The 22,865-nt window shown below is 42.4% G+C and overlaps 1 protein-coding gene across 1 annotated transcript in view; it reads left to right on the top strand.

Annotated features, from left to right (window-relative positions):
* LOC310635580 (dedicator of cytokinesis protein 7-like) overlaps nucleotides 1–22,865 on the top strand; it is a gene marked incomplete at its 5' end in the record, with an annotated part of 198,900 nt that overhangs the window by 156,632 nt on the left and 19,403 nt on the right. The window contains 5 exons of the mRNA XM_083354666.1: nucleotides 3,664–3,764; nucleotides 4,181–4,373; nucleotides 5,597–5,740; nucleotides 16,330–16,461; nucleotides 18,340–18,354. Coding sequence (XP_083210792.1) covers nucleotides 3,664–3,764; nucleotides 4,181–4,373; nucleotides 5,597–5,740; nucleotides 16,330–16,461; nucleotides 18,340–18,354 — 585 coding nt within the window. The remainder of the gene's footprint in view (nucleotides 1–3,663; nucleotides 3,765–4,180; nucleotides 4,374–5,596; nucleotides 5,741–16,329; nucleotides 16,462–18,339; nucleotides 18,355–22,865) is intronic.

Here is a 22,865-nt window from a genome sequence, read left to right on the forward strand (position 1 = left end):
CACAAATAACAAAGGCGATAACGGACACCCTTGCCTTGTGCCCTTCTCAATATTACAAGCTTCAGTCAAACTATTGTTAACTATTATTCGGGCAGTTTGTTTTTGATATAATGCCCTAATTGGTTGCAAAAATTTATCCCCAAAATTCATCTTATCTAAAACTTTCATCAAAAATTGCCAATTCAATTGATCAAAAGCTTTTTCAGCATCTAAAAAAATTAGCGCCGCAGGGATCTGGTTGTTCCTTTCCAAAACACATCAACTATATGCCTCACATTATTTTTCATTTGCCTACCACTAATAAACCCAGTTTGATCCCCATGAATCACCTGTTGCAGAACCCTCATCAGTCTATTAGCCAACACCTTAGCAAATATCTTATAATCTGTGTTTAAAAGTGATATCGGTCTATAGTTTTTTACTTGAGTAGCAACTTGATCTTCCTTCGGTATCAAAGAGATAAAAGCAGTTCTCCAAGACGGAGGCACCTTTCCCCCTCTCTGAATTATCTGAAACAGTTCCTTTAACGGCATTATCAACTCCATTTGTAAATTTTTGTAGTAAACCGCAGTCAAACCATCCGTACCTGGCACTTTATCCAACTTCAGTTCCTTAATTGCTGTAAGAATTTCTTCTTCTGTTATCAATTGGTTAATCTCCTCTTTTTGTGCCTGCGTAAGAACCGGGATGCTAGCATTCTCCAAATATACATCAATATCTTTTTCATTAATCTTCTCCTTAGCATATAATTTAGAATAAAAGTCCAGAAAGGTTTCCTTAGTAAGATCCTGTTGAAACACAACCTTTCCCTTATGTTCAATTTTATCTATATTAGAAGCCCTTTGCTTTTTCCTAAGTCTATAAGCTAGCCATCTACCTGGCTTGTTAGCATTGCAAAAAGTATTATGCCTAGCAAACCACAAATTGGTTGCCACTTGATCAGCCATTAATTTGTCAAATTGTCCTCTTAATAGCTTAATAACCTCCTTAGTCTTCGCATCCAATGGGTTCAAAATCAAGGCCTTTTCTTTTTCCCTAATTTCATTCTCCAATTCTTTCCTTCTGGCTTCCAAAGTACGTCTGTGTTTATTATTCATATATATCAACACCCCTCTCATATAGGCCTTGCTAGCATCCCAAGCCATGTCCATAGACGTATCTTTATTCATATTAATTTCAAAAAAATCCTTCATCCGCTGTTTACATTCTTCCACATTTCTCTGATTTCTAATCAAATTCTCATTTATGCGCCACGAGCGCCTATCTCTATTGTCCTTATTGATCTCTAACCAAACTGGACTATGGTCAGAAATAGCTCTTGCACAAATCTTTACCTTCTTAATCCTAGAAAAAAAGTCATTAGTCAGCAAAATAAAATCAATCCTGGAAAAAGATTGATGTCTATCAGAAAAAAAAGTATAATCCTTTTCATGCAGGTGAGTGTCACGCCAAATATCTCGCAGTTCCAAATCGTCCTTCATTTCAAAAAAAGATTTAGGCAATCTGGCATGACTCGGAGAGCGCTTAAAAAAACCAGCCTTATCCATCTGTACACCCAAAACACCATTCCAATCCCCCATAAAAATAAACGATTTGTAATCCAATTGTGTAAGCTTTGTATGAAGTGAGCTAAAAAAATCAGCTTGCTGTTGATTAGGAGCATACAGTCCAACTAAAAGCGTTTTTTTGCCTTCTAGCAGCAAATCTATCATAACATATCTACCATGCTTATCTGCTTCAATTAATTCCGCTGATAAAGCGCTTTTAACATAAACAACCACTCCATTTTTCTTATTCATCGCAGAGGCAACAAATTGCGTGCCCAATCTTGAGTTGGATAAATACTTTTGGTCCATAACCCTAATATGCGTTTCTTGCAAACATATAACATCAATCTTGAATTGTTTTAAATACTGGAAAAACTTTCTTTCTCTTCTGTGGTGAATTTAGTCCATTAACATTCCAGGTTAGAAATTTAGTCGCCATGCGTGGCATCCCGAAGCTGTTGGAGCACATCTTTAATAGCCCCTCTGTCTTCTTTGGGCCGCGCTCCTCCCACTGCTTCACTGTAAGTACGCTTTGAAAGTTCCATAAACTTCTGTTGGTCTTGCTCTTTTATTTGTTTTGCTCGTTTTAAAGCGGCACGTGTCACCCTCTGCTCTCCAGCAACAGCCGACGAGGCTATAATTTGATCCCCTCCAACACCATTCTCCTCTTTCTGTCCACCTTCAGCCTCTTGGGATTTCCCTTCTCCAAATCCCTTTGCAGCTTCCAGAAGTGATAATGGGGTCGCTTTTAAAACATTATTGTAGAAGTCACGCGCCTGTGTCACAGTAACCAGACGGTATCTTTTACCTTCATGCATCACCACCAATCCGACAGGAATCTCCCATCTAAACTTTATTTCACGTTGCTTAAGTTCCTGCACGAGAAATGCAAAATCCTTCCTTCTCCTTAGAATCTTTGGAGGAATTTCTTTTAAAACCAAAACTTCTTGGTCAGCAATCACAACTTTAGTATCATAAGCGGCTTGAATAACATCATCTCTGGTTTCTCTCTTTGTAAAATAAACCACCACATCTCTAGGTAGCTTTCTCTGTCTAGCAATCCATGAGTTTACACGAAAAACTTTATCCATGCATCCCTTTATTTCAGTTGCTGGCTGACCCAGTACTTCTTCCAAAGCCTCAGAAATCAGCTGCTTTAGGTCTTCTTTAGGATTCTCTTTTAAGCCCCTGATTCTAATAGCATACTGCATCTAGTGATACTGGACAAGACTCAATTCTCCGTTCATTCTATCCCTTAACTCTTCATTCTCCAGTACCTTTACTTCTAATATAGCATTCTTTTGACTCAGATCCTCCACTTTTTCGTCCAAACTTTGCACACATTCAGCCACACTTTGCACTGTAGACAAAATGTCTACCCTCATCGCACTAAACTTCTCTTCTATCCTCTCCTCCAATTTCTCCAGTTTCTCCTCCATCTTTGCCAACTTGTCACCCAGCATTTCTGATATTACCTGGGATTGTTTTTCCAAAGCATCTTCTAAATCCTTCGATGTCAATGCAGCAGGAGGAAGCAAAGCTTGCAACGATGTCTGTTGCACCGGGGAAGTTCCCGCACTCCGAAGAGTTTTTGAGGGAGGTTTAGCCGCCATCTTTTCACTTTCACTTGTTGCGCACTTTCACTTTAAGTTTATAAAGTCCATTAATCTAGAGAGTAAAGATAAAAGTCCTCTTCACCTTGACCTCCTGTACCGCTCTGCCTGTTCCTTTTTATTCCAGGGTCTTTCCTTTTGGCAGGGGTGGTCGCAAACGCCTGGCTCTGCTCCAAAAATCCCGGAGCAGAGACGCTGAACAGCTGGGAGCAACCCAGGCTACGGGGGAGTTCAATCCTTCAGCCGCCCAAGCTTTAAGCTCAGACGGCCCCGGAGAACTCAACCCCTACCTGGGGCCTCACCCCCTCCTCTTCTCCCGAGGAGGGGGCTTCAAATCCACCCGAACAGCTGATCGGCGCTGTTTCGGGTGAAAAAAACTCAGCTGAGCAGCGGGCAGCCCGAAACCGCTGTCTCCGGCGCCGCGCTGCCACCGGAAGTCGGATTTTTACAAACAGTTTTTCATTATCATTATATAGAAATTGCTTTCTCCTTTTCCTGCTCAGGTACAAGATCTCATCTTTAACCTGCACATGATCCTGACAGATACAGTAAAGATGAAAGAGCATCAGGAGGATCCAGAGATGCTTATAGACCTTATGTATAGGTAAGGTCACTGTCAGTGCCTCAGTAGCGGAAGCAGTAGGAATACTCCAGAATAGTTTACTTTCACAGCCTTAATTCTTTGCTTGATATTTCCCATTGATATTTAGAGGTTTGGGGATAGAACTCCCATTGTTTCTGCTGATGAGGAATTACAACCCAAGACAGGCAAACAGTTGGGAAAAACTTAACCAATATAAGCAGAAAGGGACTTGTCTTCCATTTAAAACACTGAATGTGTCTGCTTTTAAAAGATAGAAAAGGTACAAAATGAAACTAAGGAACAATATCATTAGAGATCACCCTGTAGATATTCATGACAAAAGCTCTCCAGCTTAAATACTGTAAGAGGGGGAGAAAGGCGTAGTAGACATTCAGAAAAGTTAAGACTTTTGTCCCTGACCATAATTTGCTTCTCAGGATAGCCAAGGGATACCAGGCGTCACCCGATCTGAGGCTGACATGGCTGCAGAACATGGCGGCAAAGCATTCCGAACGTGGAAACCATGCAGAGGCAGCACAGTGTTTGGTGCATTCTGCTGCACTGGTAGCTGAATATCTGAGTATGTTGGAAGACTGCCGCTATTTACCAGTGGGCTGTGTCACTTTCCAGGTAAGAGAAGAAGGCAAGAGCAGAGCATTTGCTGTATAAGGACTGAACCACTATGTCAGAGTAGTGCAACACCTCTAACTGTTTACTCTGTACTTTTATATATGCTTTTGAAAGAAAACATTTTAGGTCCTTCCAAGTTTTCTCAAGAGAACCAGAAACAAGAACCAAGCTCACTTTCCAGGTTTTCTCAATAGAATCAGAAATAGAGACCTAATAAAGCCTCTGTGTTTCAAGGAAGTTGTAGCTCAGAGGACTTTAATCTGATTCCCTAAAGATATTTTGGAATTCAGTTTATGAGCCAAGGATAATATGGTCAGTGGCTAAGAATTATGGGAGTTTCAGCTAAGCTATCTTGAGAAGACCAAGTTGCCCACCTCAATTCTAGATTGAGTTATTCCTCTCCATCTGAGTGGCTTTGGGAGAATGAGGCAGTAAAAGAAGAGCTTTACAGAATACAAAATAACAGAGTTGGAAGGGACCATACCATTCCAGAGAAATAGTTATACAGTCTCCTCTTAAAAATGTTCAGTGATGGTGTCAGGTCCCCAAATACTTATTATTTCCCCTGCATATGTGCTCTTGTTTTGGGGATTGGCTGGATTTCAAATGGAGATTATGACTCTGGTGGGAGGAGGAATACTGCTGGTTTAACTATACTGTTTTAGCGGGATTTTCCCCAGATCTCGCCTTCTTTCCTACTGTCACTAGCCCCTAATAAAAGTTTCCTTTTGAGACAATGCCTGTTTCAAGAGTTAGCTGGATGGTTAGCTGAGGTGGGTCCTTAGAGATGAAGCACACACAAATTCTAGAGGCTATCAGTTCCAGTGATTAATTGTTCTCACTGTCAGGAAATGTTGCCATAGTTCTACGTTGCTTCTTTCCTTGATAGTTTTCCATCTGTTGCTTCTTGTCCTGCCTTCAGGTGCTTTGTAGAATAGATTGACTCCCCTCTTCTCTGTGACAGCCCCTCAGATATTGGAAGACTGCTATCTTGTCATTCCTTGTCTTTCTCTTCATTAGACTAGATATGTCCAGTTCCTACAATTGTTCCTCATACAGTTTGTTTTAGCCTCCAGCCCCCTAATCATCTTTGTTGCTCTTCTGTGCACTCTTTCTAAAGTTTCAACATCTTTTTTGTATCATGTTGACCAAAATTGGACGTAGTATTCCAAGTTCTGTTTGTCTCTGACTCGGTCACTCAATAATTTATCTCTGTTTCCAAGAACATATCTTCCAATGTGCTAGAAGAGTCTGCTGTTTCAGATGACATCTTGTCCCCAGATGAAGAGGGCATCTGCTCTGGAAAATACTTCACTGAACAAGGACTGGTAGGCTTGCTTGAGCAAGCAGCTTCTTCATTTACTTTGGTAAGAACTTCAAATGTGGCATGAATAATGCACTTATTTCCAACATACAAAAGCATTCTATATTGCCTTGATGATACCTACCTGATTTACTAGTGGGAGAATAGATAAGGAAACAGCTTGGCTTCCTACACACTGGGGGGGAAAAATCATGTCATGGTTTCAGATGTTCAAATTGAGCCATTTTGCTTACTAATCATTTAGAATGATGTCTGAAGTAGTTCAAATGGCCAGAGAATGGCATAATTTCTGCCCTTCCATATAAGCAGTTCTTGTCTGTATTAGCATAACACATATAAAGCACTCATCACATAAACCTGAACCATACCAGATCAGGGATAGAATCCAGGAGCGATCAATATTATGGACAGCATATAGCAGGACATTATGGTTAGAGCTGTAAGCTAGGAAAAGACTCCTGGCATCTGAGCTCATCAAAAGGCTGGCATGTTTTCCTGCTAGTTGTTGATTTCAGTTCTTGAAGGGTCTATGATAGCCCTAGATTTCTATACAAGAGAGTCTCTAGTTGAGGGAAGACCTAGTAAACCCCTTTTTAGACATGTCAGCCCAATTGATTTCAGGGAATGCGTGCAACTGTGGAAAAGGCTATTATCCATTTTATCCCTAAAACATGCTGTCATGGTTCCGATTAATTTTTTATTTATTTTTATTTTAATTCCATTTATATCCCGCCCTTCTCCGAAGACTCAGGGCGGCTTACAAGCTTAGCAGTAGCCTTCATTCTATGTATATGCCTGCTTATTAGGGCTTTCACACACACCCCAAGCAGCATTATTACAAAGTCAGCTTAATTGCCCCCAACAATATGGGTCCTCATTTTACCTACCTCGGAAGGATGGAAGGCTGAGTCAACCTTGAGCCTGGTGGGATGCGAACCTGCACTAATTGCAGGCAGCTGGTGTTACTTAAGGAGGTATTAGCCCACTGCTAATGAGACAGTTTAAACAAAATTCAGGCATTGTTTTATCTAAAAAGTCTTAATAATGAAATGAAGCATCAGCAGGTTGGATGCCAGAATCTGATTTCTCCTCCCTCTGACACCCCACATCATACAGAATCTCCCTCCCTTATTTACACGTCATAAATCACATGTTTGCAGCATTGACATCCGGCCCCCCTTACAAAAGGACAGATCCTGTAATGTAAATAAAACACAAGTTAGGGGCTGGCTTTTGGTTTGTTGGGGTGTTTCTCATAAAACTTTTTGATAAGTCTGTCAGCTTTCACATCGCTAGACTTCACCCAAATGGCTTCAGACATTGGGTATCCCTTCCATTGTACTAGGTACCACAATTTTCCTTTAAAGATTCTAGATTCACTTCATAATGGGTCTGACCCACTACTATGAGGGGTCTGGGTGCCTTCTTAGGGGAAGGCCTTGAAGTGGAGGCCTGTAAAGGTTTCAGTAAGCTACAATGCAAAACCAGGTGAATTTTTCCCAAAAGTCTGGGGAGTTTCAATTTTACTGTGACCGGGTTGATGATTCTCACAATGGGGAAAGACCCCAAGAATTTCGGTCCCAATTTCTTGCTGGGTAATTTGAGACGTAAATATTTAGTTGACAGATAAACCTTTTTGTCAACTTGGAATGTTCTTTGGGGAGCCCTCTTTTTATCAGCCTGTTTTTTATAAATCTCAGAAGTCTTTTTTAACACCATTTTTGTGTTTCTCCAAACCTCTTCCCACCCCCTCACCCATTGATCAAGTGTCTGGGAAGTGGAGGGCACCTGAGGGTAGTCAGGCATTGGGCTGAATTCTTTTCCTGTGGCTATTCTGAAAGGCTGTGCTGCTGTGAACAGAATTATTGTAGGCCACCTCGGCGAAAGGGAGGAGGTCAGTCCAGTTTGTCTGTTGGTAGGAAACATAGCATCTGAGTATTGCTCCACCATTTTGTTAGTGGATTCTGCAGCCCCGTTGGTAGCTGGATGAAAAACAGATGATAAGCCTTGAGATGATGCAATTAATTGAAGGAAATTCCTCCAAAATTTCGCTGTGAACTGCACCCCTCTATCTGAAATTATTCGCTTTAGGGGTGCCATGCAGTCGGTAGATATGTTTCAGGAACAATTTACTCAGTCGTTGTGCAGATGGGAGTCCTTTACATGCAATAATATAAGCCTGCTTAGAAAACAGATCTATCACAGTCCAGATGACAGCATTTCCTCTACTTTTGGGTAGGTCTACAATAAAGTCCATAGCTATTTCTTCCCATGGTTGAGAAGGGTCTGCCACCGACTCCAGTAGTCCAAGAATTTTCCCTGGAATTCTTTTCATGGTGGCACATATGGTACAACTCCTGACATAGTTTTCTACATCTTGTTTTAGCCACGGCCACCAAAATTGCCAGCGGATGAGGTGTAGAGTTTTTAAATATCCGAAGTGTCCAGCCTGTTTTACATCATGGCTGTGTTTGAGAGCACTGAGGCGGAGGGTTTCAGGTAGATACAATTCTCCCCCCTTGTATGCCAAACCATCCCTGCATGTTAGGGAGGTTTGATTATCTTTGAACCATTGATCGGTAAGGAGCTCTCATTTTATCTTCTTCACACCCGGGTCATCAGGATTAGGGGTTCTACGAGGTGTGAGTTGTGCCGCAGGTTGTGAACTGGGGATAATTGCCTCGTAGACCTGTTTGCGTTTGCTTTTGTACTGTGGCAATTGGGATAGCGCATCAGCTAGGAATTTTTTTCTTCCTGGTATGTACTTTAAAGTAAAATTAAAACAGTTAAAATACTGTGCCCATCGCACTTGCTTTGGGGACAATTTGCGGGGAGTTTTTAGTGCCTCTAAATTTTTGTGATCTGTCCATACTTCAAAAGGCACCTTGCTCCCTTCTAAATAGCATCACCAGTTTAATACCCCCACCTAATTGCGAAGGCCTCCTTCTTTCAGACTGTCCATCTCAACTCGCCTTCCATGAATTTCTTAGAGATGTAGGCACAAGGTTGCAGAACCCCACTTTTATTCTTTTCCAGTAACACAGCTCCGACTGCCACGTCGCTGGCGTCTGCTTGAATTACAAAGGGGTCAGAACCGGTTCAGCAGCAAATAGTCTTTTTAAATTCTCAAAAGCTGGTCTGTTCTGCTGTTGGGGGAAGGGGACTGGGCATTTCGCTGCTCAATGCCCCTGCTCTCCACACTGGAAACACTTAATTGCTGGGCTTGCTCATTATATAAATTGTTCAACCATTCAGATGCTTCTCCCTCTAGGATGGACACAATCACATCGACCATAGCACCTGGGTCCAGGTAGAAATGGGCCCAGTGATTCAAGTGAGAGCGTGCTTGGTTGAGGAAGAAAATCAGTTTCTCTGGGTCCCCATCGAAGGTTGCTCTGAAGGGTGGGCTCATCATTGCTTGCTGGGGCCCCCATTGCTGCTGGCCCCACCCTGTTTGTTGGTTCAGTGGTTGCTGGGGCCCCCACTGCTGTTGTTGTGTCTCCAGTTGCTGCTGGCCCCATCCTGGTTGTTGATTTAATGGCTGCCAGGGCCCTCACTGCTGTTTTTTTATTATTGAAAAGTTTTTCAATGCATTTTATCTTTAACAATCCCTCCCCCCACCCCCCACCCAACCCTTCCTAGCCCTCCCTAACCCTCCCCCATCCCCTTTCCCCCTCCCCCATCCCCGACTTCCCAGAGCTAAATACAAGGTATAAAAGTAAAAACAATCATAAACAACCATATGCTATCAACAATAAGCTATTAAGTCTATCGCACTCTAGCTCATATAAATGACTACAAGCAATACTAATATCACATCAAAACTTATACAAATGCTAAATGAAACTTTTTGGTCCCATATTTGTTCTGGATGTAATCAATCCACTTTTTCCACTCCATAATATAACGTTGTTGCAAATGGTCTTTCAAATAAGCCGATATCTTTGCCATTTCCGCCAGGTCAGAAACTTTTAAAGTCCATTCTTCTATAGTCGGCAGTTTATTTATTTATTTATTTTATTTATTTATTTGATTTTTATAAACCGCCCTTCTCCCGAGGGACTCGGGGCGGTGTTCCTCCTGCTTCCAATATTGACCTACTAAAAGTCTTGCTGCCGTAATTAAGTTCAACATCAACTTAGTGTCTACAACAGTAGTATCTGTAATTATGCCTAATAAAAACAATTGCGGACAAAACTTTATCCTTTGCTTAAATATCTTCTGCATATTCCACCAGATTTTAATCCAAAAAGCTTTAACCTTTTTACAGGTCCACCATATATGAAAGTACGTTGCGTCTTCGCCACCACACCTCCAACATTTAGGTTGATAGTTCGGATACATACTTGCAAGCTTTTTAGGATCTAAATGCCACCTATAAAACATTTTATAAAAGTTCTCTCTTAAATTTTGGGCTTGCGTAAATTTTACGTTCCTCACCCAGATCTTTTCCCAAGTATCCATTGTGATAACTTCTTGAATATTCTGAGCCCACTTTATCATACAATCTTTAACAAGTTCTGTTTCTGAGTCAATTTCTATCAATGCAAGATATATCCGTTTGATATGTGCTGGACCCTGATTTCTAATTTGCTTTACCAGATTTTCATCAGTCATTGAAAAACCAATTTTCTGATCTTCTTTCCATCTGGCCCGTAATTAACCATATTGAAACCAGGTTTGAACAATCTTCTCTTCTCGTAGAAAATTATACGGCTTCAAACACCATACGTTCCTCTCCAAACTTAGGATTTCCTTGTATGTAGTCACATCATGTTTGAACCCAACATTTATATTTTCTATTGCGTGTTTCGGTATTGCCCATAAAGGTATCTTGTAATTTAACTTATGTCTATACTTTTTCCAAATTCTCAACAAAGCATGTCTAAAAATATGCACCTTAAACACATTATCTACCTTCTTATCATACAATAAATATGCATGCCAGCCAAATAACTCGTGGCCTTCAAGATTTAATAATCTCCCTTGTGTTAAATTAATCCAATCACTTATCGCTGACAAAGCAGCAGCTTCATAGTATAATTTAAAGTTGGGCATTTTGAGACCACCTGTTTCACGCGTGTCCTGCATAATCTTAAATTTAACTCGTGGCCTTTTCCCTGCCCATACAAATTTATTGATACCCTTTTGCCATTCCTCCAAATTTGAGTCCTTTTTAAGAATAGGTATCATTTGAAATAAGAATAAAAATTTAGGCAAAACATTCATTTTCACTGCTGCAATTCTTCCCAATAGAGACAATTGTAATTTTTCCAACTTTCCAATTCTTTTTGAATTTTTCCCCATAATTTTTCATAATTATTCTTATATAACTTTGCATTTGAGGGTGACAAATACACCCCCAAATATTTAACCCTTTTAACAATCTCAAATCCAGTTAACCCTTCTAAAAGGGCCTTTTGCGATACTGTCATATTTTAGCCAATATTTTAGTTTTTTGTATATTAACCTTGAATCCAGAAACCTTCCCATATTGCATTATTATCTCCATCAGGTCCACAACAGAATTTTTTGGCTGAGTCACCGTAACAACCAGATCGTCTGCAAACGCCCTCAATCTATAATCCTGATCTCTAATTTGAATTCCCTTAATTTTTTTCGAATTCCGTATTATAATCAATAATATCTCCAATGTTAAAACAAATAATAAAGATGATAACAGACACCCTTGTCTTTTCAGTCAAACTATTATTTACTATTATTCGGGCTGTTTGTTTTTGATATAATGCCCTAATTGGTTGTAAGAATTTATCCCCAAAATTCATTTTATCCAATACTTTCATCAAAAAGACTGCTGTTGACCCCACTGGTCCTGCTGTATGTTCAGGGGTTGCACGTTTGGGCCCTGCTGCTGCCACCCTTGCTCTTGTTGTCCTCCCACGAGCTTCTGATCTCCAGGCTTCTGCACCACCCCCAGCTGTTGCAAGGCCTCTATTAGCTGGGGCAAGCTCAGAGGTTGTTAGCCCTTCACTTGTGGGGGTTCCCCAACCTCCCATTGCTGCAGAGGCCCCAGATTGGGGTCCTCTGTCTCTGTGGGTCTTGAGGGCCTGGCAGGGGACTCCTGGGGCTGGCAGGCAGTCTGGTCTGCATACAGGATTTTCCACTTACCCAAATTCTCAGTGGCAGATGGTCTGGCAGCTCTCCACCATTCTGCTTGTGGGGGCTCCGGCAGTGCAGGCCTCTGTAGTCTCCACTGGAGTGGTTCCAGTCTGACGACCAGCTAATCTCTGCTAACTGCTTGGATTCTGCCCCCAAATGGGAGTCCTGCAAAAACTCATCTTCCCACAGCATGCTGTCTTTTAATTCCTGCTCTGTGCTGTCAGCAGCTGCCAAGTCACCATCTCCAAGTCGATTGTCTTTTCCCATGATATAGATTCTCCCCTTAAAATAAATTTTAAAATGACAAAAAATCTTACATTTCAGTTAGTTATACTTTGCACAATACATTTGGACGTATGGACATATATATTTATCATCTTCCTGCCTACCCTCCCCCCTCTCCCCTTGGATTTTGGACACACCTGGGTATCGGCCACGGTGGGAGAGTGGCTTGACTTTTCCATTTGCAGCCCCATGGAGGTGGGAGCTCTATGGGGTTTGCCTACCCAGAGGATATCTGGTCCACCTCCAGGAACAGAGTTGCAACCCGTCATGAGAGGGCGGGGGGGGGGCGGCCTGTCTCTGGGGCCACCCAACTGAGTGGCAGTGAAGTTGGGTGGGGACCTAGATATCTGTCTTCATGTTTCGATCCTCCCATGGGCATAACTAATGGGACGCCTATCCTGGACTTGCTAGACTCATGCAACAATATACTAGCACGGACTTATATGCCCTCAGGGGAGCCCCCTCTCCTGGGTGCGACCCGCCTCCTTAAACACTCTTAACCTCGATGACGGGCCCGAGTTTTGGGACCCTGAGAGATGGCTGGGCAGGGGCAGGGGCCGTCAACATAAATTTAATAGAAGGCCTCTGATCATTTTTTTATCTAAATTTTTTACGGGGTTAGGGAGAGGGGTGGGTGATAGGGGTTGTCTGGCTTTGGGGGGTGGCCAATCAACCATGGCTCAGGCCAGACTTGGGTCCGACCGCTCGGGGGGAGAACGGGGTGTGGTTGTCTCCGGGGCTCATGAGCGGGTCGTGGGATTACCGATTCCCACGACGGGGAATGGCAGCAGGTGGATAGACAGAGGGCCGTATCGTTACCGGGAGGGCCGTCTCCGCTATTTGCAAGCAGTGAGGCGCTCCGACCCTCTGCCTCTTCCTCGAGGTTCCGGGAGCGAGGATGTGCAGCCTCCTGAGCTCCGGCTGGTGTACCTGAATGCCAGGTCCGTGGTTAACAAAGCTCCCCTCGTCAGGGATTTAGTTGAGGGTGAACACGCGGACCTGGCTTGCATCACGGAGACTTGGTTGGGCCCAGAGGGTGGGGTCCCTTTGGTTGACCTCTGCCCACCAGGCTTCCGGGTGCTACATCGGCCACGAGCTCATGGTAGGGTGGGGGTGTGGCGGTGACTATGAGGGAGACCTTATGTCCGCGGGAGACCACCGTTCCTCAGATAGTCGGGTGTGAGTCTCTCTTTGTGAGATTTGGTTCTGAGGCGCAGTTGGGCTTGCTGCTGGTGTACATTTCGCCTAGTCGCACAGCGGCAGCCCTGCCTGAGCTGCTCGATATCCTCTCGGGGTTGGTGGTTGAGTTTCCCAAACTTATTGTTTTGGGAGACTTCAATCTACCATCCCTGGGAGGCTCATCTGAGCTAGCTCGGGAGTTCATGGCTTCTATGACGGCCATGGACCTGACGCAAGTAATTTCTGAACCTACTCATGAGGGAGGCCACACCCTTGACCTGATTTTTTTATCTGGACGGTGGTTGGATGATCTTGGTGGGGGCTCTCCATTTATTATGCCCCTGTCATGGACCGATCATCATCTCCTGCGGCTGGTCTTCCGGTTTGCCACCCCCCGCCGTGGGGGTACGGAGCCAATTAGATGGTACCGCCCCAGACGCTTAATGGATCCTGATAGATTCCAAGCGGCGCTGGGGTCCCCACCTGCCTCCACTGCTCACAACTCGGCGGATGCCTTAGTGGAAGCCTGGGAAAGGGCAGCCACTGAGGCACTTGACCGGGTTGTACCCTTGCGGCCCCTGACCCGGTGCAGATCCCAGCGAGCTCCATGGTTCTCCGCGGAGCTCCGGGAGATGAAGCGTCGGAAACGGGGCCTAGAGAGCTGTTGGAGGTCTAGCCGATCCGAACCCGACCGGTTGCGGTTAAGAACCCATATTAGGTCTTATCTCGCAGCGATGAGGGTGGCGAGGTGTAATTACTTCTCCACCCTCATCGCGTCCGCAGATAATCGCCCGGCCGCCCTGTTTAGGGTGACTCGCTCACTTCTTAATCAGGAGGTGAGGGAGGATCCCTTGCAGGGTCGTGCCGAGGAATTTAGTCAACATCTGTCGGATAAAATCGCTCTGATTCGGACCGGTTTGGACTCCAGCTGGGCAGAGTCTGGCGATCAGGACACGGGCGGTCTTGTCAATGTTATCTGGGAAGAGTTTGATGCTGTGACCCCTGATGAAGTGGACAGGATTATGGGGAGGCTGAGCTCCACCACATGTTTATTGGACCCGTGCCCTTCCTGGCTGGTTTATGCAGCTAGGGAGAGGACACGAGGCTGGCTCCAGGCGGTTATATCTGCTTCTCTGAGTGAGGGTTATTTCCCCACCGTCTTGAAGGAGGCGGTGGTGAGACCTCTCCTCAAGAAGCCTGCCTTGGACCCAGCTGTATTGAACAACTTTCGTCCAGTCTCCAACCTTCGCTTTCTTGCGAAGGTTGTCGAGAGTGTGGTGGCGCATCAGCTCCCTCTGGTCCTGGATGAAGCGGATTATTTGGACCCCTACCAATCGGGTTTCAGGCCCGGGTACAGCACGGAGACGGCATTGGTCGCTCTGGTGAATGATCTCTGGAGGGCTCGGGATAGGGGATATTCCTCTGTCCTAGTCCTATTAGACCTCTCGGCGGCTTTCGATACCATCGACCATGGTATCTTGCTGCGGCGTCTCAGGGGATTGGGAGTGGGAGGCACAGTTCTTCAGTGGTTCTCCTCCTATCTCCTGGGACGCTCGCAGTCGGTGTTGGCAGGGGGGCAGAGATCGGCCCCTAGGTCTCTCGTTTGTGGAGTTCCTCAGGGGTCGGTTTTCTCGCCTCTCCTGTTCAACATCTACATGAAACCGCTGGGTGAGATCATTCGTGGTTTTGGAGTTGGGTATCATCAATACGCCGATGATACCCAACTTTTCTTTTCTACCCCAAACCACCCCAGTGATGCCCTCGCTGTGATGTCCCGTTGCCTGGAGGCGGTTCGGGTCTGGATGGGGAGGAACAGACTTCAACTCAACCCTGACAAGACTGAGTGGCTGTACATTCCGGCATCCCGGGACATTCAAAATGTTCCATCTCTTTCTATGGGGGGTGAGCTTTTACCCCCCGTGGATAGGGCTCGCAACTTGGGAGTCCTCCTAGATTCACGGCTTACTCTGGAAGACCATATAGTGGCCGTGACTAGGGGGGCTTTCGCCCAGGTTCGCCTGGTGTGCCAGTTGCGGCCCTATCTGGACCGGGATGCTCTGTGTACGGTCACTCATGCGCTCGTGACCTCTCGCCTTGACTACTGTAACGCTCTCTACATGGGGCTTCCCTTGAAGACCACTCGGAGGCTCCAACTGGTACAGAATGTGGCCACGAGAGTTGTCCTGGGAGTTTCCCGGTACTCCCATGTTACACCTTTGCTCCGCGAGCTGCATTGGCTACCAGTTGTCTTCCGGGTGAGGTTCAAGGTCCTAGTCATGATCTTTAAGTCCTTACATGGCATGGGTCCGGGTTACCTCGGGGACCACCTGCTGCCGGCGTCAATTTCCCTCCGCCCAGTACGTGCCCACAGAGAGGGCCTCCTCAGGGTGCCTCCGGTCAGGGAATGTCGACTGGTGGCCCCCAGGGGGAGGGCCTTCTCTGTGGGCGCTCCAGCATTATGGAACCAACTGCCGGTTGAGCTCCGGATGGCATCAGACCTCCGATCCTTCCGTCGCGGGTTGAAGACCCACTTATTTGAATTAGCTGGTCTGGCCTGATGGGGGAATATGGGTTTTTAAATTGATTTTTAGTATTTATTATTGTTGTTTTTAATCGGGCACTGGTTTAATTTCCTTTTAACTTTTGTATTGTTATTTATATATGCCCTGTGAACCGCCCTGAGTCCCTAGGGAGAAGGGTGGTATAGAAATCAAATAAAACTAAACTAAACTAAACTAAATTTCCAGCATCAGGACAGAAGATGGTTGTATAATAGTAATAATTAGATGTTTTCTTCCATGGGACAGAAAATTGTTCCTTAAGTAGCCTTTATTAGTCTTGGTATATTCCCTAGAAGAGAAGCATTGCCAGTCTTCTGCAAAGTACTATTTCTGGCATACCTGCTACCTATCCAGCTAGTTGAAGCACTGACTGCTTCTGCATACCAGTTTTCTCTCATTTCTCTTATCAGCCTTGCTACTTGCTTCTTAGTTGTCAGAACTGTTCTGAGGGGTGTTCCATGGCTTCTGAATTCTTTGTTCTTCCCAGGGTGGACTTTATGAGGCTGTCAATGAAACCTACAAGATTCTCATTCCCATCCATGAAGCCAACCGTGACTTTAAGAAGTTGGCAGTTCTGCATGGGAAACTGCAAGATGCTTTTAGCAAGATAACTGGCCAGGTAAGAACATTCTGTAGCATAGTTCATTGCAGTATCTCATTTTAGGAGATGTATTAGGGTGGTAATCAAAAGGAGCATTAACTTCTCTCCTTGGATGTTTTCCCAAACATTATTGTGTTCCATTTTATATTGTCTATCAGAAAAAATAAACACAGGGTAGGTTGGCACATCATTTAAGCTGTAGTTTGTTAATTGTCATAATGAAAGGCCAATGTAATCTTGAAATACATTAGAAGTATTGCATGCAAACCTGTAGGAAACAATTCCATTGCACTCTGCACTGATAAGATTACATTTGGGTTGTTACATTCAGCTCTAAGCATTGTACTTTAAAAAGATCATGGAAAGCTGGAGTAGGTTCAAAAAAGAGACTAAAAATGACGAGAATTCTGGAAACAATCTCCTATGACTACCATGTAAAGGAGCTGAATACATTCAGCTTGCAAAGGAGAAATCTTAAGTGACCTACAGATACACAAAGAGTCTGCCATATGCAAGAGTGGTGCCAGGTTTTCTGTTAAACCTGAGAGAGGGATAAGAATCAGCAGGTTGAAATGAAAACCTTGGTTGGATATTTGGATTAATTTTCTGATGGTAAGAGCTGTTAAGTGTAGCTTCTACTTCCTTATACTGTAGCTTTTCAAGTGGTATTGGATTTCTCCTTGTTAGGGAGGGTTAGTGAATTCCTGCTTGGAGCAGGAAATTGAACTACATAACCAATATGATCCTTTCAGACACATACATCTTATGATTCTTTGGGTCTATAAAATAAGTCAAAATGTTTAGACTCCATACAGTACATGAAATAGAAACCAAACAAGCCACACCATAGTTTAGTTAGTGTGAGTTGAGGACCATATTGAATCTATTTGGATAACTTCATTAAAAGTTTTCACTGCTAAAGTTATGGGGCAGTAGTTTGGATATCAGGACTAAAAGAGTTCCTTGAAGGGGAAATGAGGCATATGGCTTTATTGTGATATCACTATTTCATATCATAGATTCCATAAAGAAAAATGGATGGACAGGGAAATAAACACTTGTTTATACACTCTCAATTTTTCATAAATATTCCATTTATTTCTACACATTTCATTGTATAAATATGGATGAGGATAAAAAGTGCAGTTAGGAATTGATAAGAATCATGCTAATTTCAGATATCTTCAGCCAATACTGTTTTCCCCTGGGGATAAATATTTCAGTGTCTCAAATTGGTAATTCAGTGAGTTAGGATGCTGAGCTTGTCGATCAGAAGGTTGGCAGTTTGGCGGGTCGAATCCCGAGTGCCGCATAGCAGAGTGAGCACCTGTTACTTGTCCCAGCTTCTGCCAACCTAGCAGTTCGAAAGCACATAAAAATGCAAGTACAAAAATAGGGACCACTACAGTGGGAAGGTAACAGTGTTCCATGTGCCTTTGGCGTCTAGTCATGCCGGCCACATGACCACAGAGACATCCTCGGACAAGCGCTGGCTCTTCGGCTTTGAAACGGAGATGAGCACCGGCCCCTAGAGTCAGAAATGACTAGCACACATGTGCGGGGGAACCTTTACCTTTACCTTATGCTAATTATATGGTCAGATCCTGCAATTGATTTTCTTTCGTTGTTGAGATCTTAGGGATAGATAGAATGAAGCTAGCTATAAAAAGCCAATTTCTAGCTGATCCATTACAAAGGGGAGGGAATTTTACATCGCAGAATTAAGCCTCTCCCCAGCTCTAGTCCTAAAGAACAGGTATTATATATTCAGTTCAAACATACCTTTGGGACTAGCCAGTGATCAATTAGAGACTAAAGGATACTAGGTTCAAAAAATTAACTACCTTTCTTGTACCTGTTTTTTATATTTCCCTGTCTCCTTTGTTTGTCAATCAGGCCTCTGGCTGGGAGGTAGGCTATAATGTGTCTTGCTTCTTCTTGTGTGTGTGAATGTGCATGCAGCTTTAGTCCTGTAATCTCTAGCCCTTCTCTGTGCATTTACCATTAAACTCTACTACAGCTCTTTTATTACAATTAGATAGCAAAATAATAGAATATCTTATTTATCTTGACCAAACTCTCTCTCTCTCTCCCCCTCCCTCCCTCCCTCCTTGAATGTGTACTTAAATATCACTAAACTGCAGTTAGAAATGAAAACAGTGCAAGGAACCTATCTGGATCTCATTTCTCATTTCCACACCTACATTCCTTCCTTGAGAAAGAATAGAGGTTTCAGAAACAGCCTCCAAGTTCTGCTTTGGCAAAGGAAATGGAACAGCTCAATCATGAACCTAAGTTTATCTCAGTCTGCTAAGGGACAACTGAGTTCATTGCTAATGCTTTAGTAGCATGCTTTACTAAGGCACTTCCTCCCCCCCTTCCACTCTGTGCAACATGGCAGGAGAGTCAGGTATGGAAATTCTCAAGATGAAGAATGCTGGAATTTAGGATCAGGAGCTCTGAATGTTGTTTTAATTTGTTTGAGTTGAGCTTTTTGGTAATACACATATCATGAGGCAAGCTAAATACCTCAAATCTTCTGCCATTGCATCAGGAATGTTTAACTGTTTTTCAAAGACTTATGAACTTCAGTGGTTTATAGTTCTGTTTTTCTTCTTCTTCTATCATTTCATCTTCCTTGGTGTTTTTATTTTTATTAAACATCCTTCATCAAAATTAATCAAGTTCTGGCTGTTGCCAAATGTATTTTTGACCAAAGTTGTGATAAAATTGATGACAAATTCATAAGTGTCAAATAGCTATTGAAAAATAGGTGGAATATGAATTACATTACCACAAGGAGTACTTGATCAAGTTCTGGGTTGTGCTCAGAAAACCTTTACTGCAAAACCATGAAAGTTGTTTCCTCCTTATAATTACACCAGTGCATAAAAATAATGTATTCAATAGACAGTGAAAGTGCACAGAGATATCCAGATAGTAAATATAACAATTGCAACTTATGTTAGGATAAAAAAGGATCTCATTACAGGTAATCCTCAATTTAAAGCCACATTTGGGGCCAGAATATTGGTCACTAAGCAATGTGATTGTTAAGCAAATTATCATATCAGCAAACCTGATTTAATGACCACTTCAACACAGTGATTCAGTGAATCATATAGTCATTAAATGAATCATGCAATCAAGCAAATCCAACTTCCCCAATTGACTTTTCTTGTCAGAAGCTGGCTGGGAAGGTTGCAAATCATGATCATGCAACTGCAAGACACTATAACCATCATAAATGTGCATCAGTTTGCAATTATGCCTGAATTGCAATTATGAGATCACGGGGGGGGGGGTGCAACAGGCATAACTTTGAGGATGCGTCATAAGTCACTTTTTCCATTTGAACCATTATCAAATGAATAGTCGTAAGTCGACTATTTATAGTATCAGGCCCTTTATGAACAAATCACTGAGACAAGACTCCTGTCCTCAGTTCATTCATACCCACTCTCTCCATCTGGAGAATTGGTTGAAGAATTGCCATTCTCTTGCTAACTTCTCTCTTTGTTTTTAATTTCCTACTCAACTTCTCTGCTCTTGATGCGGCCTGGTCCTGATTTGGTGAGTTGTAAACTATCGTAAACTGACACTTTGCAACAGCAAAAAAAATATTTAATTTTTACAAATATTTAATTTTTTTAACAAAGTAAGAGACTGACACTATAGTGACTTGCAAATTCTGTCATTGTTTCAGCTTATGCCTACAGAAGTCCAAAATTAAGTATGTATCAAATGTAAACTACTTGAATTATTAGAAGTAAAAGTAAAGGGTCTAGAGGCAACTATAGCCACTCTGAAATTCAATGAACCAAGTGAGAAATCCCAACCTAAACAAAAAAACTACACCAAAATAAAACATAGTAGGAAGCAAACAGCTTCTTAAAAAAATGACCCCATAACAAAAATCGGTATACACAAATTGAACACAAACAGCTTCCATAAAAAACAACCCTATATACCTAATGGAAATATGTCACTATTAGAAGAAAATAACAACCAAGAGCAAAGCCCCTACTATCTACCCTAGCCCACTCCAGTGAAGCCCCTGTGGAATTGAACAATCGCTTTCATAGCCTCCCCCTGGAAGAAAATATGCAGACACCTATAAAAGAGCAGTCAGCAGTAGTTTCTTAAAAAAGAGGCACAACCTGTACGACAGGAAGAAAAGTATCCCAGACTTCCCTAAGAAAAAAAAGTGAATATTGGTGACAGGACATTCAATTCTTAGGGGAACAGAAACTATAATCTGCAGACCAGGCAGTCAATTTAGGGAGGTATATTGTCTCCCTGGAGCAAAAAATCAAACATGTAACTGAGTACCTTACTAAAATAATAAACCCCTTTCTTCTCCTACATGTGGGGACCAATGATGCAACAATGAATCTGGAAACAATCACAAGAGATTACAAACAGGTAGGGAATAAAGTTAAAGAATTAGGAGCACAAGTGATGTTTTCATCTATATTTCCAGCAAAAGACCAACATCCAATGAGGGAGCAAAGGATTTTGGAAATGAACCACTGACTTAAAAACTGGTGTTGTCAACAGAACTTTGGCTTCCTAGGTCTGTAATAACTAGATGAAGGGCTACTGGCAAGGGATGGACTGCACCTCACAAGAACTGGAAAGAATATATTTAGAAAGTGACTGACTTATTTTATCAAAGGGGCTTTAAACTAAAATTGAAGGAGGAGGGGGAGGGGCCCCCAATCTTCATGACCTTTAGAACCTAATTCCAAGCAAAAACCACTAGATCACATTAGGAGGTAGGAAGTAAAGAGTAAAGAAAAAGAAGAAATAAAAAAGAAAAAGAAAAATGAAGTACAAAGTGATGGGAAGGATGGAAATACCAGTTACAATGTAGGAGACATAAGAAACATGCCCAAGACCCATAAAGGACTCAAATGCCTATAAACTAACACTCAAAGTTTAGGGAGCAAACGGTAAACTTGAAGTATGGTATTAGTACATGAAAGCAGATATGATATAGTTGCCATTACTGAAACTTGATGGGATGAAACTCATGACTGGAATGTACTGATGGAAGGATACAAAGTATTCAAAAGGAACAGATGCAACAAAAGAGGAGGTGGAGTTGCATTATATATAAAAAATCACTACATCGCTACAGAAATACACAAAACCAAGGATGAAAACCTAGAATCCATATGAGTCAATATAAAAGAAAAAGGAATGACATTGCTAGAGGCATATATTACCCCACCAAGCAGAAGAATAGATGAACTTTTTACTAATCAATAAATGTATGTAGGAAACTAATGGGAGACTTTAACTACCCTGATATCAATTGGGAGACAAACTCTGCAGCAAGTGGAAGATTGGACAGATTCCTAACCAACTTAGCTGACAACTTTGTCATTTAAAAGGTAGAGAAGTGACAGAGGGATTTGAAGTCACCGGAACCTTGAGCAAGAGTGATCACGTCATATTAGAATTCAATATAACGCAAACATAAGAAATAGAATATAATCCAACCAGTGTCTTAAACTTTAAAAGAGCTGATTTTAAAAACTCAGAGCAAGACTAAGAAAAATTCCATGGATAAAAATCCTAAAGGGGAAAACAACTCAAGAAGTATGGGAGGCTCTGAAAAATATAATCATAAAAGCCCAGTCCAACACAATACCACTGAAAAAGAAAAGTAATAAATCCAAGAAGAAACCAGCATGGCTGCATAAACTGAAAGACAAAAAGTATAAGTATAAAAAATGGATAGAAGGACACATAATTAAGACAGAATATCAGCAAATAGCCTGAATCTGCAAAGATGAAGTCAGGAAAGCAAAGGCTTAGAATGAACAAAGACTTGCAACAAAAGTCAAAGATAATTTTAAAAAAAGTTTCATCATATAAGTAACAAGAAAAAAGTTGAGGAAACTGTCAGTCCACTAAAGAGAGAAGATCACAAGGAAGTAACAGGCAGTGGAGAGAAAGCAGAGCTGCTTAACTCATTCTTCGCATTAGTCTTCATGCAAAAATAAACTATAGCCTAACCTATCAAAAAATAACTAAAAGACGGATTAGAAATAAAAATTAAAATAAGCAAGAAAATGGTAAGAGAACACCTGTTTAATCTTGATGAATATAAATCACTGGGATCTGATGGATTACTTCCCAGAGTTATGAAGGAGCTGGCAGATGTTAGAACAAGTGGACCATATCTTTTAAAAAATCCTGCAGCACTGGGATACTACCAGAGGATTGGAAAAGAGCTGATGTGGTTCCCATCTTCAAAAAAAAAAGGGGGGAGGGGAACAGATCCAGGAAACTACAGACCAATCAGCCTAACATCAATACTTGGGAAGATACTGGAAAAAATAATTTTAAAAAACAGATCTGTGAACATATAGAAACAAAGTTATAATTAAAAGTCAAGCAAGGGTTTGTTG

This window comes from Vipera ursinii, assembly GCF_947247035.1.
Source record: "Vipera ursinii genome assembly, chromosome: 2".
NCBI lineage: Eukaryota > Metazoa > Chordata > Lepidosauria > Squamata > Viperidae > Vipera > Vipera ursinii.